Source organism: Lygodium microphyllum, chromosome 20, assembly GCF_053477565.2.
Source record: "Lygodium microphyllum isolate KBCC chromosome 20, Lygodium_microphyllum_v1.1.10, whole genome shotgun sequence".
NCBI lineage: Eukaryota > Viridiplantae > Streptophyta > Polypodiopsida > Schizaeales > Lygodiaceae > Lygodium > Lygodium microphyllum.
The window spans coordinates 55,863,181-55,883,100 of record NC_141154.1 but is presented as its reverse complement, the minus strand read 5'-3'; the positions used below and the strand labels follow the sequence as shown (position 1 = coordinate 55,883,100).

Genomic DNA, 19,920 nt, shown 5'->3' with positions numbered 1-19,920 from the left:
TAATCACTGTTTTTCTTTTAATGGGTGTGAGACAAGCCCTACAACAGCAGGGGTGCTATTGACTTCCAGCTTTTTTGTTGGATATGTTAGGAAAATTTAATTGCAGTTTGAAGTTGTTATTGAATGTGTGTGTTGTGTGCACAATTTAAGTTGGAGGTCTGATTCCATTTGGTTGATCCTTTTGTGATATGAGCAATATTTACCAGATGTAAATAGAGTTTTGCTTTATGTTCTACAGAAATTCGGCTTTGGGACGTTGCTTATCGGTATTTCCTTTGTAACTTGCCACATGTAACTATCTCAAATATATGTGGTAGGAGGAGTCAGGTTGTTTAATGTTTTCTATATATTTTAGAATTGTCATGTTAACAGACATAAAAGGTCAGATATTAATAATTGCTTAGATTTTGTGTTCAAACTTCAACTATATGAGACTGGAAGTGAGTACATCGTCAAAAATGGAATATGGGTTGTTTGCCAATATGTCATAAAATTGGTAATTGTAGCACATCTTGATATGTTATCTCAGTCCAAATTAAGTGAAGAGAAATGCCCACATTCATGAACTTATGACATAACTTTAAGCTTATCTGATAAATGGCTAGAGACAAGCTGAAAAATCTGTGCCACTGAAAGTTCACTCTTCTTTTTCAGCTAATATGTCATTTAAAAAAGAACAATAAAAGTATAAAAGGCTCAATACCAAAGCTGATGGAATGGGCTCGATAATAGCATCAAAGCTAACTTACCCATGATCTGAGAGAGGGAGTTATTTTTATGCATATCATGGGTATGAGCACTATATCTATTGCCATTTAATTGGCTTATAGTGGGTGCCACATGTAGACCATTGGGCGGCCATTCACACTGGCCTATCTGATTCATTCAGGTCTTGGTTCTGTCGTTGCCTACATGTAAGGCTGTCCTACTTCCTTCATTACCATTGTCATTGCATCGCTTAGCATCCTTGAAGAGAGGGAGACTAGAGGCAGTGTTCCTGAAACCAGCCTTCCTTTTGGGGAAAGAGTGCTAGTGAATTGATTACACTAATTACAGCAAGCATGAAATTCCCATAAACTGAAATGAAATTGTTACCGATTAATCTTGGACAATGGACACCCGATTGGCCCCAAAAATTGGAGCCCCTTACAGTATTTCTTTAGCTCGAATTGAATTTGGTTGAGATACATTTCGATTCCTCTCCAATCTCCTTCAATTTCCCATACCCCTTGCTGCTTGGGATGAACAGCAAGCCTCCAATTCAATTTGCCCCCTGATTCTGAAAGGGATTGGCCTCCAATTCACTCCTTGAGTGAGAAATTTGGCCCCAAGCTAAATTATGACTAGTTGGCCTCTTGAAAATCTTTGAAATTCCCCAATTTCAGCAGCTGAATTCCAAGTCTAAAGCCTCAATTTCTGAGCAAGCCTCCTGAGGTGGTTGTCAAAACCTAATTTCTGTTGTGAATTAGGTTTTAGCAGCAGAAATTCTTCAATTGCATCTTTCTTGGACTGAATTTGGCTGAGATCTTTTGGGGCAAGCTATGAAATGACTGAGAGTGGCATGTTATTTTATTGTGTCACCCTGTCATCTCTTGGGTGTTAGCACGACGGAGACATTGGAGCTTGGACTGTCATTTCCACTCAGTTTAGTGTGCGTTTCCTTTGTCAATGTGCATTTCTGCATCTATCTATTAGCAGATATGTCAGTTCATGTGTGAGTTTGAGTTGTAGAGGCTTGGGCACATTATTTAGGTTATTTAGGCATTTTTTATTGTGTCATTTTATGGTCATATTGGGCATTTATTGCTGGCCGTCGTGACATATTTAATGGCATTATTTGTGCCTATTTATTTTGGGCTCCTCCTCCTCAGTTGGTCAGTTCACCACTTGGAGTTCTCGTGGAGAGAGGAGCCGGTGCCGGTGCCCAAGCAGTTGGTGACTCACTGTTGTATGCAATAGTCTCGTGTCTGATATATGGATTCCATTTCCCGAGCATACATATGAGTTCTCATTTGTATTGTGTTCTTTCTTTCCCTTTCTCTTTTGTCTTGTGTTTCAGTAGTTTATTATAGCTTATGTTTATACTTCCATTGCTGCACCACTTCTGACACTATCGGTGTCTTGTTAGTTTGTGTAGCCTTGCTAGGTTGTGATTTGCTCTACTAGCCCTTGTCAGTCACTTTTTAGCCATGTCAGCATTTTTTGGCTCTAGTTTGTGCTAGTTGGCTAGATTTGGCTGGCGGACTGCCACATTTATTGGCATTTCTGGTTGATCAGTCAGTTTTGGGGTATTTTGGCTATTTATAGCCATTTCCCACTTTGGGACAGATCATTCTTCTCATTCTTTTCGTTTAAAGTGCGGATCTAGAGCATAGCAAGAGCTATGGAGGATGGAAGATGAAGACAAGACTCATGTTGACATAGACAAAGAGAGACCAATTGTTACATAAGTAAATAAGGTTCCAAGATAGATTAGCTTGGACTCATAAACACAATCTTGTGTAGGATACTGACAATGACAAAGATACTACGTGAAAGTACCAAGCATCATGATATTGTATTTATCATTGTGAAAGTGATAGTCAAGTACAATGCTTTAGAAGTTGAGTTTTTCCACTCTTCTCACTGTGCATATGGGATTTAAAACAGCTGTTTTTGGAGCATACATCATTTGTCATTTCTCAACACCCCCCCTCACATGATGAGTTTCTATACTTGCTGGCTTTTTTCACCCCCTTCATGATGACATGGCTCGGGAGACTAGCTCATAGGCAACCTAGTCAAGTTAAAGCTTGAAACTTTACATCTTTGGCAAGGGTTTTTACAGAGAAAATCCACTAAGGGAAGCATAGAGATACAATGAATTTTTTTTAAGAATAATCTATCAGAGTTGTTGATGTTAGCGGAAGCATCTTCTTCTTCTTCTTCATTCATGAATTGGTTTTGGCGGTGATCATTCTGTTAGCAGTGTATTTGTCAGCTCATGTGTGAGTCTGAGCTTGATCTAGGCTGGGCATTTTTATTAGGTATTTTAGGTTTTTTCTGGTGTGACATTTTATGCCAGTGGAGCATTTCATGCACTAGTCGGCCAGCATTAATGCTGTCCGACCAGCATTATTGCTCCCCACTTTTTCAGCCTATTTATACTCAGTGGCTCCTCCTCAGTCAGTCACTTCATCTTCACCATCTGCAGACTCTGTGGAGAGAGGAGCCAGTGCCAGTGCCAGTGCCCACGCAGCCAGTGACTCATTGTTGTATGCGACTGTCTTGTGTTCAGATATATGGATTCCATTTCCCGTGCATACATCTGAGTTCTCATCTGTATCGTGTTCTTTTCTTTTCTCTTTTTGTCTTGTGTTTCAGCAGTTTATTTCAGCACATGTTTATGCTTCCACCGCTGCTCCACTTCTGACATGGTATCAGTTTTCAGGATTTGTGTTTCTGCTGTGTTTTCTTGCTGATTTCAGGACTGTTTTGTACCCCTGCTGATCAGACGACTGCTGTTGCAGCCAGGCGCCCTGTTTTGGGGCTGTTTTCAGCCTGCGTTTTTTGCAGTTTTGCCATCGCCTGCTGCCTCCGCACCCTCTGCTGCCTACGCACCCTCTGCTGCCTGCGTTTTTCATCTGCAGCTGCTGGCGACAGTTTTCTACCTGTTTTTCTTCAGTTTACAGTCTGCGTTTTGCTGATTCAGCATCTCTCGTGGCTGGGTGACTGCTCCTTCAGGCCGTTTTCTCTGTTTTTGGCAGTTTTTGACTGATTTTTTGACTTTCTGCATCAGATTTTGTCTTCTATTGATCAGATTTTGGGTTATATTGCATGTGAACTCTCATTTTCTGTAGTCTGTGCTTGTGTTTTGGCTGTGTTTCCTCTCTACATTCCATCTCTTCTCTACTTTTCTTCTTATCCTCTCCATATGGCTCCTCCGTGCACTTCCACTGATGATAAGTTACATGGACCTGATTATCTCACATGGAGTGCTGTCATGAAAGCTTGGTTTGTGCAGAAGCGGCTATGGTACATCGTCTGTGGAGCTATTGCTCGACCTCTCCGTCCTTTTCCTCTTCTTGAAGATTTTAATGAGGACAACCATGCGACATCCTTGAGATTACAGGGGCGGCTTCCGGCACATTATGGAGGTGAGACTTATGTAGCTTCAGAGAGGGGTGACGGGAAGAAGAAGTCGAAGGCCCAGTGTTACCACTGTGGCAAGAAGGGACATTTGCGGAAGGACTGCAAGAAGTTAGCGGCTTCCAGGAAGGAGCAGAAGACGAAGCGGGATGCTGACTCTACCGATGAGTCCTCTCCTTCATCAGACTCCAACTCCGATCCTGCGACCAAGGTGAAGTCCAAGGCGCGGAAGGGATCCTCTTCTTTGGATCGCGGGAAGGGCTTGGTGGCCCCTTCCTCGGCTGCTTTCTAGCGGTGGTGATGAGGTCATCCCTCACGACTCTCTCGTGCCAGAGAGGGAGTGTGAGCAGGTGTTCAGATGGGGCAGCCGCGCGCCTCATCTATACTTTTCTACAGGTGCACAGGTTCCAGAGAGGGACGTCCCTGACGCATCGACTTCAGTCTGGCGGAATCAAATCCTGGAACTGGGATTGACATCCAGGTTCATGATGAGCTGGTTATCTGACAGAGAGCGGGAGGCTTTCGTCTGGAGCTCACATGAGGGGACACTTTGGCGGTCTGGCCAAAGGCAGGGACTCCATGGTCACCTATGTTCAGAGGCATTTTTGACAGGATGGTCTTGTATGCTACTGCGAGACATTGGTGATGGACACAGAGAAATGCTATGATCTTTTCTATTTTCAGGTGTTTGGTACGATCGACATCGACATGAGGTTCTTTCCGAGGCACCTTGGTAGTGGCTTGATCACCCACTGCTTGGGTATCCATGGTTCTACTTGGTGGTTCTATGTTGTATAGTTTCTGATCCCTTTTCATTGTACTATTGTATTGTATCAGATCACTCATGATCTGAGAGAGGGTGTTAGCAGTGTATTTGTCAGCTCATGTGTGAGTCTGAGCTTGATCTAGGCTGGGCATTTTTATTAGGTATTTTAGGTTTTTTCTGGTGTGACATTTTATGCCAGTGGAGCATTTCATGCACTAGTCGGCCAGCATTAATGCTGTCCGACCAGCATTATTGCTCCCCACTTTTTCAGCCTATTTATACTCAGTGGCTCCTCCTCAGTCAGTCACTTCATCTTCACCATCTGCAGACTCTGTGGAGAGAGGAGCCAGTGCCAGTGCCAGTGCCCACGCAGCCAGTGACTCATTGTTGTATGCGACTGTCTTGTGTTCAGATATATGGATTCCATTTCCCGTGCATACATCTGAGTTCTCATCTGTATCGTGTTCTTTTCTTTTCTCTTTTTGTCTTGTGTTTCAGCAGTTTATTTCAGCACATGTTTATGCTTCCACCGCTGCTCCACTTCTGATACATTCTGCATCTGTTGTGCTCTTTTCTTGTGGAAACTTTCACTGGCTATATGGTTAGTCACCCAAATCGCATCATTTAAACACCTCACCCCCTACTTTTAGGTATTGCTTCCGTTGCAGAGGTGTAAGGGTTCATTTTGTAATGTTTTGATGTATGAAAAGTAATAAACCACGAACTTTGACAAAGAGATAGGGCAAAATGAGACTAAACCTTATGCTCCGCCACTAGTATACATTCACAAACACTCATTGTATTTTTTTAAATTTTTATGAAGCGTATTTTTTTTTCTTTATTTTTAACTTATTTTTTAGCATTTATTTGACAATAATCATTATCATTTTTTGATTTTCCTTATACTAATCATTTCAACATAATAAAATTCAATTTTATTTTTAAATTTTTTCCATAGGAATATATTTCACCCACTCGAAACGACAAAACTATCATTTTATCCTTAAAAATCACATTTCAGATTTTAGATTATTTATTACAACCATGTACAACTATGGGTTCTGCATTTTTCCATGTGCAGCCCTCAAACATAATGCAAACAAGATTCATGTAAATTTTCTTTCCATGTGCACACCATTTAAGCCATCAAACAACAAAAACAAGCCAATTTTCTTTATAAAAATGATGCATACTGCTTACTTGCGTGTTGCGTGTTTTTTGATTATTTTTTCGGGTTGCCAATGGATCGACCGGCAGCAAATCTTCAACGGTAAACATCTCCCCTTAGCCTCCTCTTGATCTTGGAGCAATTCGGTTCATGTTGGACAAGCATCCGTCATCGCATCCTCTTCTTGATGGAGGAGAGAGAAAGACTAGATCTAGTTCTTCTGATTTGGGCAGGCATTGGAGGAGCGGAGAACGGCGATTGGAAGCGAAGGAAGGATGCAAATCATTGGTGCAGTCTGATTAGGAGGGTACATCGAGGTGAGATATGGCTAATGGTTCTCCTCCTCTCCATTTCGTCGCCTGGTATCGCCATGGCGGCTTCTCCCTTTTTTTTTTTGCAAAAAAAAACAGCCCTCCCCTCCCCCCCGTCGCATGAAAAATTAGGGGTGGCTCCAAAAGTCACACTCCCTTTTATCCCTTACGTCTTTTTAAACTTAGTCTCTTTTGGTCTATGGCTCCAGGCACTCCTCTTCTCGCATTCGACATCCGATTCGAGGTCTGAAAAATCCAGCACGTCCGTCTCGAGGTCCCACATTGCCTGATACTTCTCGGAGTCTCATCCAACAAGTGCAAAAATTATGAAAATTCCCCAACCGTCGCTCGGTGGGTCTTTAAAGCACTGTTGGCATCCGTCTTTGAGATGCTGCTTAAAATCGGCTCGATGGCCTATGCCGCCTTCGACGAAGTCTATTTTTTCCTTGAAATTTGGATTTTTTAGCTAACTTTAAAGACTTCTCAAAGTAAAAGATCAGCTCTCATTGGCGACCACGGGATAGGGCGACTCAGCCCTTCGAATCCCATGAACAGATCTGCACATAAAGACAATCACAAAGGGCATCAAGTTGATATAAAAAATACTCAACAAAACACATTAGAGCTCTCACCCTACTTCCTGTCAAAACCAAGATATGAAATCTACGAGGAGTAGGCCTAGCATAATCTGACAAAGAGTCTAAAGCTAGTCATGAACCGATTGCTCCAACACGGCCAAGCTAAAAAAAATTATCAAAGAGGTCATCCTAAGTGTTGGTCTAAACTATCTACCTAACTAAGGACAACTCAACTAGGAGCTCCTCTTAGGTGAGAACTCCTATAGCCTGATTAAAAAATGTTGTCTTTTAGTACATTTTATTCTTTTCGACTTTTAAATTCCATACTCCAGCATGTAAAAAGAAGGGAGCTGAGCGTAGTGACCCAAGGAAAAGAGGCCATCGGCCTCAAGTCTTGTCTCGGTACCCAAGAAGCTACCAAGCCCTCGCAAGGCAACACTTAATCTTTTTTTGACGCTCACTTTTATTTTCACTCCAACCTTCTCTTAATTTATTGGCTTTTCAGCTAGTTACCACCCCTAGGAAGACAAGACATCGGCCTCTGGTCTGACTTGTTTCCAGGAAGCTACTAGGCTTTCGCAAGGCTATGAACAACTGCTCAAGGATTTTTCTTTTGTTCTTCATTTTTCTATTTTTATAAGGGTTAGAACCCTTTTTTACACACCTTCATATATTCATGTATTGTCTTTTCAGATTTTTGGGGTTTTGTCTTTTGATTCATCATTTTGTCTGGCAGGCTTTTCTAACTGCCTCACAACTAATAGGAACTCTTAGCACAGCCGCCTAGCAAGTCAGCAGAATAGGGATACTAGAACTTCCATTTAAAACATGTCTTTCAGTGCTTGACAATGCCTTTGCAGGAGGCAATGACTACTTAGACCTCCCCCAGACATACATAATCTAAACCTGGGACTTCATGCCTTGATCGCCGGTTCCCAACAAACAAAAAGAAAGTAACTTCTTACATACACATATATCATTATTTGCTGAAGGAAAAAGACTCGAGAAGGGGGAAGAAACCACCTGGAATGGCCACAAGAAGCTCCATCGCAACAAAGGCTCCCTCCAGGCACTTCATCAAACTTGTTTGGTACAACACTAAAACAGAAAACTGTTAAAAGCACCCGTATCAAAGAGACAGATTGTTACATTAATAAGGTAATTTATGGGAGACAGGCGCGAGGGATGACCGTCCGGGGGCCTTGGGCACCCGAACGGGGTCAAGGGGAGCCTAGAGAGTAAGAGAGTCCAAGAATAGTAGGACTTACCTGAAGCGGACGGCTAGCAGAGGAAACGGGGAGAGAGGAGCCAGCACTTATCTAGGCGAGGTTGGGAGGTGAAATGGAAGCACTCGTGCCATTGATTCACGAACAGATTGTCTGTCGTCAGGAGTTTGACTGCTACTCGTCTATTTGTTAGACTGGTCAACTACGTCATACTGGTATTAGAGCTGACGGGTCCTGTCCTTGCGAAGAGCCGACAGGTCCTGTCCTTCTGAAGAGCCGACGGGTCTTGTCCTTGCGAAGAGCTGCGGGTCTTGTTCTTGCGAAGAGTCGCCGGGTCCTGTCTTCACCGGGACATGTCAGTCATCATTTTTTGTGTTATTGGTGGCGACCATGACGGACGGGGGCAAGACGGATTACACCTATCGTCAACATTTCTGCGGCCGATTACGATGGGGCTAGGTCCCGCTTGAGTCTTTAATCTTTTTGGTTCACAGCCTGTGTTCCCATGTGACCTAATAGGGGGTGATTAATTACCCCATACCCAGTGCTCCTGTCGACAGGCTGTGTTCCTAGCTGCCTCATTCTTCCCGCCATCTCTACTTTACGGAGATCATCGACTTCTGTTTTATTGTAATTAGGGAAGTACCCCAACTTTGTACACAAATTTCTTATATTTGCTTTCAAATTTCAGTATATTAATGGAGGGGAAAGGGAGAGAGGGGGTAATCGAGGGCTCTAGTTCTGGGGACCACCCTATGGTAGATCCCCATGAAACGGAGATACAAGAAGAACAATGGGAAGAATTTTTTGCCACACGAGAACAATTTGATGATCTAATTGCCCGTGTGCAGGCACAGGGGGTTCAAATGGAATTTCTAACTCAAACACTCATCGAAATAAAATCTCAATTAACCTTATTACTAGAAAGAGATAAAAATAAGCTAGAAACATCGGATATTCCATCTTCATCAAAAGATTTAGATGTGACTATGCGTGATCCTAGGGAACCCCACCAAAAGCTGAGGGATAATCCAGTGTTAAAAGATATGAAACCCCCTCAGTTTCACGGGGAGGAAAAAGACAGAAATAAAGACACTATCTTTAATTTTCTCCAAAAATGGGAGGATTTGCACAAACTTAAAAATACTCCACCACATCTCCAAGCGCTGAAGGCTAGTTTAACTTTGGGGCGAAAGGCATATAAATGGTGGCGAACTTTAAAGGAGGCAAATAAAATACCTGAAACTTGGGCTCAATTTGAATTGGTCTTTTTGAAAGAATTCCTTCGTGAAAATGAAATGGAAAGAAATTGGGAAGATTGGGATTATGTCAAACAAAAGGGAAGACCCTTGCTGACATATCTGGAGGAATATCGTGAGATAATCCTCAAATTCGAAGGAATAGATGAATTTCAAAAGACAAGAGGATTCATTAGGGGACTAGATAAGGCTTGTAAAAAGGAAGTGAAAAGGAGTTCACCTAAGACGCTTGAAGAGGCAATTAAATTTGCATTAATCAATGAAGATAGTACGTGTCTAGGTACACTCACTAGTCTCATTGATACGGAGCCCAAGATTAAGGAATTGAAAACCTCAAAATTTGTAGGTAAATTTAAAAGGAAAATGCCATTTCTTAAGGGCAAGAAACAACCCTTTGAAAAGAAACAATATGTAAGGCCAAAGTTAAGTCAAGATGACTTTGATAAGGCCAAAAAAGAAAGGTTGTGTTTCAATTGCCTATCCCCTAACCATGCTGCCTGGAATTGCCCTCAAAGGAAAAAGGGGGAAGATAAAGGAAAGGATAAGGACAAGGGCAAGGGAAAAGAAAAACAAATCCATGTAGTGCAGACCCTGGAATTAAAGGGGCATGAAAAGTATAAATCTTTAGAGGTCTTGCACAAGGATGTACAACACAGGTGTTGTATGTCAACTTCTATGTGGCAGCCTACCTTTGGGCCACATGATTTAGTTAGAGTGCATGGATTGATAGCTGGAAAGAAGGTTAGAGTTATGATTGATGACTCTGCTACCCACAATTTCATAAATTATGCACTTGTCAAAAAATTGAAACTTCCCCAACAAAAGAGTAGGCATCAATATGTTGTTCTTATGATGCAAGGTCAGGATAATAAAATATGGGATACAATGGTATCCAATTTGGAAATTGAGATCCAAGGATACAAAGATAAACTTGATTTCCAAATTATGAATATGGAAAGAGCCGATATTGCTTTAGGGAGGGAGTGGCTATGGGGATTGGAACCATCCTTAAAACGTAGTTATCATCATAATACACTGGAATTTGAAAGGGATGGTAAGACTTTTGTGATTCAAGGTGAACATGAAGTATCTGATAACCCTTTGTTGTGTTCCACTAAAGCTCAGAAGCTGATAAAGAAGGAAGCTTGTGAGGTATATATGTTATGGTCTCTTCCTATACAAAACACTTTTACTTTTTGTAATATAAAGCAACAATTTTCTTATGTCTGTGAGTTGAATGTAAGTAATGAATTAAGTGGTTTGTTAGATGAATTTAAAGATGTGTTTCCTTCTGATTTACCAAATGGCCTTCCACCAGATAGGGGTGATGTAAATCACCCAATTGACACAGATAGGGATACACACCCTATTTCTAAACCACCTTATAAGTTAAGTGAAACATAGCACCAAGAAGTTGAAAGACAAATTAAGGATTATCTTGATAAAGGGTTTATACAACCTAGCAATTCACCTTGGGCTTCGCCAATCTTATTGGTAAAGAAAAAAGATGGTTCTATGTGACTTTGTGTTGATTATAGAGCAGTTAATAAGATAACGGTGAAGAATAAATTTCCTATGCCCAGAATGGAAGATCTTTTTGATCAATTACAAGGGGTAAAATTCTTCACAAAGATAGACTTAAGATCAGACTATCACCAAGTAAGAATTAAGGCATAGGATGTTCCTAAGACAACATTTCGTACTAGATATGGGCATTATGATTTTTTGGTGATGCCTTTTGGCCTCACTAATGCACCAGCTATCTTTATGAAGCTGATGAATAGTGTGTTACGGCCCTATCTAGGACACTTTGTAGTAGTCTTCTTGGATGATATCTTGATCTTTAGTAAATCAAAAGAAGAACATTTGGAACACTTACGATTAGTATTCCAATTGTTAAGAACACATTCCCTTTATGTGAAGAAAACTAAATGTGAATTCTTCGCAGAAGAGGTCAAATATCTGGGGCATATTATCTTGAAAGAGGGAATCAAGATGGGTCCAGAAAAAGTAAGGGCAATTATTGAATGGCCATCTCCAAGGAACCCGGAAGAGCTGCAGATCTTCCTAGGTTTATCTGGATTTTATCCTAGATTCATTTGAGATTATGCCAAAATAGCTGTTCCAATGACAGACCAACTTAAAGAGAAAGGGAAGAGCTTTAATTGGGGAACAGACCAAAATGAAAGTTTTCAAAAACTTAAGGTAGCTATTGCTACAGCTCCAGTACTATTAATTGTGGATCCCAATAAACCATTTGTGATTGAAGCCGATGCCAGTGATAAGGCGATAGGTGCGGTCTTATTACAAGAAGGTTGACCAGTTGCTTTTGAAACCAAAAAATTAGACCGTGCAAAACGGAACTATTCTGTTTATTAGAGGGAGCTGTATGCAATAGTACATGCAATGAAGAAATGGGGGCACTATCTGTACGATGCCAAACTTTTGATCTTGTCAGATGATGAAAGCATTAAGTGGCTTAATGACCAACCGGATCTACAAGGGCGTAAAGCCAGATGGGCCGAACTCCTTCAAGAGTTCGACTACGAAATAAGTTATAGAAAGGGGAAGTACAATATAGTGGTTGACGCACTCTATAGAATGCCCATCATAAATGAATTGAGTTTTACTCAGTTCACTTCCGATTTACTTGAATCTTTGAAAGGGAAATGCCAGGTTGATCCGGCATATTCCAACTTATGGGAAGCAATAAATAATGGGGATTCAAATGGAAGAGCCTCCACAGAGAAAGGAATATCTGAGAATGGTCATCAAGGAAATGGAGCATGAGGGGTTGCTTAAATGAGATTCAAGTGAAAGAATTTTGCCATTGATAATGGTTATTTACTCTACAAGGATAGGGTATGTGCCCTGAAAGATGAAGAAATAAGGCGCCGGATACTCTTTGAGTGTCATGATACCCCTAGCGCGAGACATCCAAGAGTTAATAAGACTTATAGTCTTATTAAAAGGCAGTTCTATTGGCCTGGAATGAATAAGGACGTCATTGACTATGTGGTCAAATGTAATAAATGCCAAGTTAATAAAGCTGAAAGATTGAAAATGGGAGGACTTCTCCACCCATTAGAGATTCCTTCGGGAAAATGGGAGAGTATCTCCATGGACTTTATTGTTGCATTACCCAGAACACAGAGGGGGCACGACTCTGTGCGGGTGATTGTGGATAGGTTAACCAAAATGGCTAGATTTATTTCAGCTTCAACTGATGTTAAAACACTAGAATTGGCTAGATTTTTCGTAGAGAACATATATCGATTGTATGGCCTTCCGGCAAATATAATTTCTGATTGGGATAGAAAATTTGATAGTCAATTTTGGCGTACTTAGCATGAGTACGGCGGACCATCCGCAAACTGATGGGCAAATTGAAAGGGTTAACCAAATCCTTGAAGATATGCTTAGGGCATATGTAAGCAAAAGGCAAACTAATTGGGAAGAGTATTTACTGATAGCAGAGTTTGCATATAATAGTGCCAAGCACTCTTGCATTGGATATAGTCCATTTATGCTAATGTATGGGTTTCAGCCCAGAGCTTCTCATGCAGTAGGACAGCATAAGGAAAAGGTTCAGGCAGCCAAGGACTTTTTGGAGGATATGAATAGCATGTTAAAATTTGCTTAAGAAAATATTAAGAAAGCTCAAAATCGAGCTATTGCTTATGCAGGTCCTCACCGAAGAGACATCTCCTTTGAGGAAGGAGAATTGGTTTATCTTAAGGCGCCTGAACAAACTAAAACCATGAAAATGGGACGATGTCCAAAGCTTTCACCCAGGTATTGTGGTCCTTTCATAATACTTAAAAGAGTGGGAGAACAGGCTTACAAGCTCCAACTACCTGCTGGTAGTAAAATACATCCAGTTTTTCACGTAAGTGTAAGCTAAGGAAGAAGCTGGGTGATTTGGATAATCCAATCTTAAATGATAACATTGAGGAGCTATTAGATGACCAATCTAATCCACATGAACCAGAAAGAATATGAAATGTTCGTAACAAACGAACAAGGAATACTATTTATCAAGAATGTTTGGTCAAATGGAAAGATTGTTCAGAAGAAAGCTCAACATGGGAGCGAGTAAGTACCCTAAGGAAAAGGTTTCCCAATTTACAGTTAGACCTTCCAAGTATCGTTTTCGAGGACAAAACCGATTCTTAAGGGGAAGGAAATGTTACATTAATAAGGTAATTTATGGAAGATAGGCGCGAGGGATGACCGTTCGGGGGCCTTGGGCACCCGAACGGGGTCAAGGGAAGCTTAGAGAGTAAGAGAGTCCAAGAATAGTAGGACTCATCTGAAGCGGATGGCTGGCAGAGGAAATGGGGAGAGAGGCCTAGAACACTTATCTAGGCGAGGTTGGGAGGTGAAATGGAAGCACTCGTGCCATTGATTCACGAACAGATTGTCCGTCGTCAGGAGTTTGACTGCTACTCGTCTATTTATCAGACTGGTCAACGACGTCATACAGACGGCTCTCTTGGCCTAAAGAGATCAAGCATTTCATAGCAATCTAACTGGCCCTCTTGGCCTAACGTAGTCTGATCATAATATCCAAAGCAACCAGCCTTCCTAGCCTAAAATATATAGGTTATTCTAATCCATGCAATACATGGTTTCCTTGGCATACAATAGGATGGCTAGCCCCATGCTACTCATGCCACGCAACTCAAGGCTTGATCTTGGGCTTTTGTAAATCCACTAGCCTAAGCGTTTCTATTGATATAACCTCGATATGGCCTATCCTTCCTTGGGTACCGTTGGCTAGGTGAATGATATCATTGGGCTCGCATGTCCCACATTTATTGTCATCCAAATGAACTGGTCGTTCAAGCGGCTTAGAGGCTCCTTCGGCAGAAAGAATCACAGCTTGGTGCTCATTCGAATCTTTCCTATATGGGTTTTGACATAAGTCAGTGTTACAACCCAAACTAGGTAGGGTTTCAATCCGAGACCCATCACATGACTGTATCCTAGAGCGGTGCATATTGCCAGATGTATCATTATGGCCTTTTATCACACTTACGTGGGAATTGATCATATTATATCTGCCTAGTGTTATTGACCTTGTATCTAACGCACCAGTCACATTTTGAGAGATCTTGGGTTTCCAAACCCATCTCACATCCCTTCTTACATTCTTAGGTTGCCTCGACTGCCCACATTGGTCCAATGGACTCAGAGTGGATTTATCACTATTACCAGATGGCCTCACAGCCTTACGGCTTCTATTTAGTACAAGTGACCCTTTGGCATGCTGCATCTTCTCTACGCAAGATTTCTTTACTTGCCTTTGTCCACTCTGCAATTGCCTATTTATAGGAACCATGCTCTTACTGATAGGAAAAACATTTACTCGAAAGCGTGACTCATTTAAAGATGGCGAAGGTCTCTTTAGAGCCTTTCCACTGGGCAAAACTAGAACCACCCATAGGATACTTATCCACACTCATAGGCCCAATGGTTCTATCAATGTTACTGTCACAACTACCTCTCATGGGAGCATTGCAAGCCTTGATGGGCCTTACTAGGCTTGGAATCTTTTGATCCCCAGGGGGTATATTATTCCTACTATTGCCATTTTTAACTTGGAGATTTTGGCTACCAAGGTTTCCCTCACAAGCTGCCTTGGTATCAACAAGTGAGCTGTCTCCTTGTAGAAATGGTTGGAAGCTAGGATGCACTTGTATTGAGCGGAGAAAACTCCAAAAGTTTTCCCAACATCTCTGAATATGTCTCTCATAATTAATGGCATGCATCTTTGCTTCCCTTAATGGCTTAGGATTCCGCATTCCCACTTGGATTTGCATGTTAATTTCTAAGCCACTTAAAAAGAGCTCACATACCACATCACCTGGCAATGCAGTAGCTCTTCTTGGCCAAAGTCTCAGAATATCATCAAAGGCTCTAGTGTATTCTTTAACAGAAGGATAGGACTCTTGCCTAATCTGCATTAGCTGCCCTAAAACTTGGGTCATAGGCACCTTCTTCTCATATTCATCTAAAAATCGATCACTCAACTTCTCAAAGGATTCAGTAGACCCCCTTGGGAGGCTTGAGTACCATTTTGTAGCCTCTCCCTTTAGGGTACTTGAGAATACGAGCATTAGATGAATATCATCATACCCACTTGCAAGGCAAGTTAGGCCGTATTCTTGTAAATGCACACCATCGGATCCTCATTAACCAACCCATGAAACACTGGGAGATCCCTATAAGGAGGAAGGCATTTAGTCCTTTCCTTCGGGATCAGCACTGGGGCATTAAAATCCTCGTATTCCTCTTTACCTAGTACCAACGTGTTAGGATCTTTAATTTCTTCCACTTGCAACTTTACTGGTGTTGAAAAGTCATTGGCTCCATGAACTTCTCTTTCCGCCAACTCATAAAGTGGTTTAGGAAGGCCAACACTATGCAATATGGAATCTATCCCATCATCTGTTAGTGGTGTTTTAGTTAGCCTATTTTCATTTGCCCCCACTTTGCTCGAACTTAGGATAGATCCTAATAAAGTCTTTTGTGCTAACAATGCTGTTCCACACACATAGACATCATCAAATGCTTTATGGATCTTAGCGATCATACTATGATACCCCACTATGTCGGGCACTAGCACCGGATGTTGCTTGAGATCATAGTCAGCTTGTCCTCCTATGTTCATATTGACCATCATTGTCAGAGTCTTTTCTTCTATGACATTATCATCATGAATGATCATAGATGATTGTGCCATCTTAGCATTACTTTCACTTTCTCATTTCTCTAATCCCCATGGGCTGTTAATCTTAGAGGTATCTCCATGGATATTTTCCCATAGTGATCCAAACTCAAGCATGGTGTCACTTTCGGGGCAAAGGCTAAAATAGTCAATCACATGCCGTGTCCAAGATTCCACTAGATCATTCAGGATAGACAAAGTATCTTTTGGGTTTTGGGGATTTCTTGGATTAATTGTTATAATGATGACCAAAGTTTTAACCAGTTTAACTTGACATCCATCGCTTCAAGGCAGCTCTCAATTAAAGCATAAGGCTAACAAGTTTCTTATATGACTAAGATTCAGAAACTGCCACTTCTAGGTAGCTCCCGGCAAACGCACCACTGATGGAACCTAAATGAGCCGGTATTAGCTATGACACTAGTCGGATCTCATGCACACAACAGACAAATCCACGACATGGCCTTGCGGCTAGGAGCGTCTAAGACTCACTCTACACTAAATGCTAATGTCGATTTTGCGTTTGTATTAGGTCATAGTCCAACGTTTACCATCCCTTCTCCTGAGAAGGAGATCCCATAACATATAGGCATAATACCTCGTAGTACGAATATAGGGAAACTTCTCTCGGCTGATTGCCGCGGCTCCACTGCGACTCTTCTACACCTCGGCGATTGGCCCCAAGATGCATTACTCCAACATAAAGTACACACGATACAAGCTCCACTTTTTCATTTTGAACGTATTCCAGGAGATACCATGTGTCCTTACCAAACAATTTCCAAAAACGATGGACTAGCCTATAGATTGGGTTGTCTCATACACTCAAGCATAGGTCATCGTAACGGAAAACAGGTGCTATGCATCCAGTTCTTTGTATTTTGATAGCATGGTTGATATGCACATGCAAAAGTGGATGATCCTAATGTTCTCAAACATATTTTTCAATCAGAAACGTGTCGTGCACAACCAGGCTTTCCAATGCTCATTCATTAACTCGTTGCGGTGATGTAATGATAGCACTGAGACAACACTCCTCTTAATTAAAATACAACACACCCTATATCATGATATGCATCAATACATCAATAAAATCAGCAATAATCAGCACCCAAATCGCATAATTCAAACACCCCACCCCTTACTTTTAGGTATTGCTTTCTTTGCATAGGTGTAGGGGTTCATTTTGTCATGTTTTGATGTATGAAAAGCAATAAACCACGAACTTTGACAAAGAGATAGGTCAAAATGAGGCTAAACCTCATGCTCCGCCACTAGCACACATTCACAAACACTCATTGTATTTTTTCTTATTTTTATGAAGAGTATTTTTATTTTTGTCTATTTTTTTATTTTTTAGCATTTATTTGACAATAATCACTATAATTTTCTGATTTTTCTTATACCAATCATTTCAACATACTAAATTTCAATTTTATTTTTCATTTTTTCCCATAGGAACATATTTTACCCACCCGAAACAACAAAACTATCATTTTACCCTTAAAAATTGCATTTCGGATTTTAGATTATTTATTACGACCATGTATGACTACGGGTTTTGCATTTTTCCATGTGCAGCCCCAAAACATAATGCAAACAAGATTCATGTAAATTTTCTTTCCATGTGTACAACATTTAAGCCATCAAACAACAAAAACAAGCCAATTTTCTTTATAAAAATGACGCATACCGCTTACTTGCATGTTGTGTATTTTTGATTATTTTTTCGGGTTGCAACAGACTGACTAGCAGCAAATCTTCAATTCTAAACATCTCCCTTGAGCCTCCTTTTGAACTTGGAGTAATTCGGTTCATGCCGGACAAGCATCCATCATTGCATCCTCTTTTTGATTCTTGCCATGTGAAGCACCATTTGGAGGAGAGAGATGGAGGAGAGAGAAAGACTAGATTTGGTTCTTCTGAATCGAGCAGCCGTTGGAGGAGCAGAGGATGGCGATTGGAAGCGAAGGAAGGATGCAAATCATTGGTGCAGTGTGATTAGGGGGGTACATTGAGGTGAGATATGGCTAATGGCCCTCCTCCTGTCCATTTCGTCGCCTGCTGTCGCCATTGCAAAAGTTACGTGCCTGGGACCCCAAGAAATCATGGGATGTCAAAGGCAAAAGTTGCTATCAGTTACGTCGCACAAGTACTCGGTGGTATCTGGTGCCAATTATTGGCCTAGGTCATCTATTTGGCCATAAGTGTCAGTTGGTGATACTAGAGAAGTGACATTTAATGGTATCTAATACCAATCTGATGGTCTAAGATGACACAGAAACACTCGGGAATGGAAGTTGCCTAGCGAATTTAATTATTGGCGAGTGAGATTATTTTTCAGGGCACCAAAATAATTATTAGATTAATTTTCAGTATTTAAAGACTGAAAATTAATATTCAATAATGAAAAATGCTAGAAAAACCATTTGGAAAGGTTGCCACTTGTCAAAAATGCCCATGCAACATTGAAAAACGTCTTTAGAGGTTGGAGAGAGGCATTTTTAAAAATTCAGCCTGCAAGAGAGAGGGAGGGGGGGCTGCTCGTTTGATTTGCAGCCATTGGAGGACCTTTTGAGGCTGCCAAGGGTAGGAGAAGACCAATCAACAGCAAGAGGCAGTATCTACAAGCTGTTGAGACAGGGCAGCAGCTGTAATTGACTGATTTTCTTCTGTTCTTTGCATCTACAAGGTGTTGTGGCGGGGCAACAGCTGCATTTGACTGATTTTCAGTCATTCTTCGCGACAAAACTCTGGATTTTTTCTCTTTACAGCTTTCCCTCTCATCTCCTAGCCATTTCACAGCCTTGCTCCGAATATCTCAGCATTTGGACCCTTGGAGGTTGAGAAATTGTAAAATTTTGTTTTGTAAACCCTAATTTACAGTAGAAACAAGGGTTTAGCAGCAGCCTTGGGAAGCGTCCCAGAAATTGGAAGCTCCAAGATTTGGATTCAACAAGGCTAAAGGCGAATTTCAACTGAATTCAGGTGGAGGACTAACCAGCCATTGAATTTGCGGCATTTCCATCGTCTATGAAGTGGGTGAAGGCCAATTCAGTGCCCGAATCAAGGGGCAAAAGAGATTGAAGACTTGTTGGTTACTTTGGACAGCAAGGGGAGTTGAAATATCGAAAGGGATTGGGAGAATCCCATTGTAAGTCAACTTTTTCTTCAATAAAGCTAAAGAAATACCGAAAGGGGCGCTCATTTTGGGGCCAATCGGGTGTGCTTGGTCCAAGATCAGTAGGTAAATTTGTATTTTCAGATTTGCATTTATTGTTTGCTGCTGTAATTAAGTTGTAATCAGGGATTTACCACCCTATCCGAGGAGAAAGGCTGGTTTCATGGTTCCATTATCGGGATACCATCAAATCCTTTGAATTGGTGGGCCCGTGGTACTTGATTGCAACTTGGGACTATTGCATTATTGCTGAAATTGTTCTGAGCATTGAATTACAGCAAGCTTGCCTTCACATGGTGATACGGGATCAAGTGGAGAGGATGCATCACTCCTTGGTCAATCACATGGTGAAGGCAGAAATGCAATGGCTGATGCTGGGTATGGTTCTCAGCATGGACAGCATGCTGAAAATGTAGGAAATGACCCAAATGTTGGCACTTCAATACATTAAGAGGCTAATGACTAGCAAGGGGCTGAAGAATTTGATGATAGCTTCAAGGATCAATGCACACAGCAACAAATCTTTTTGCTGAATTGGCAAAGGATCCCCAGTTTACTCGATTCTTGAAT

At 41.3% G+C, this 19,920-nt stretch overlaps 1 protein-coding gene across 3 annotated transcripts in view; it reads left to right on the top strand.

Annotated features, from left to right (window-relative positions):
• The window catches only part of LOC148018916 (WD repeat and SOF domain-containing protein 1), a 133,587-nt gene that overhangs the window by 38,467 nt on the left and 75,200 nt on the right, over positions 1 to 19,920 (top strand). For all 3 annotated transcript variants that reach the window (XM_087701219.1, XM_087701218.1, XM_087701217.1), the window contains exon 5: positions 239 to 266. In XM_087701219.1, coding sequence (XP_087557345.1) covers positions 239 to 266 — 28 coding nt within the window. The remainder of the gene's footprint in view (positions 1 to 238; positions 267 to 19,920) is intronic.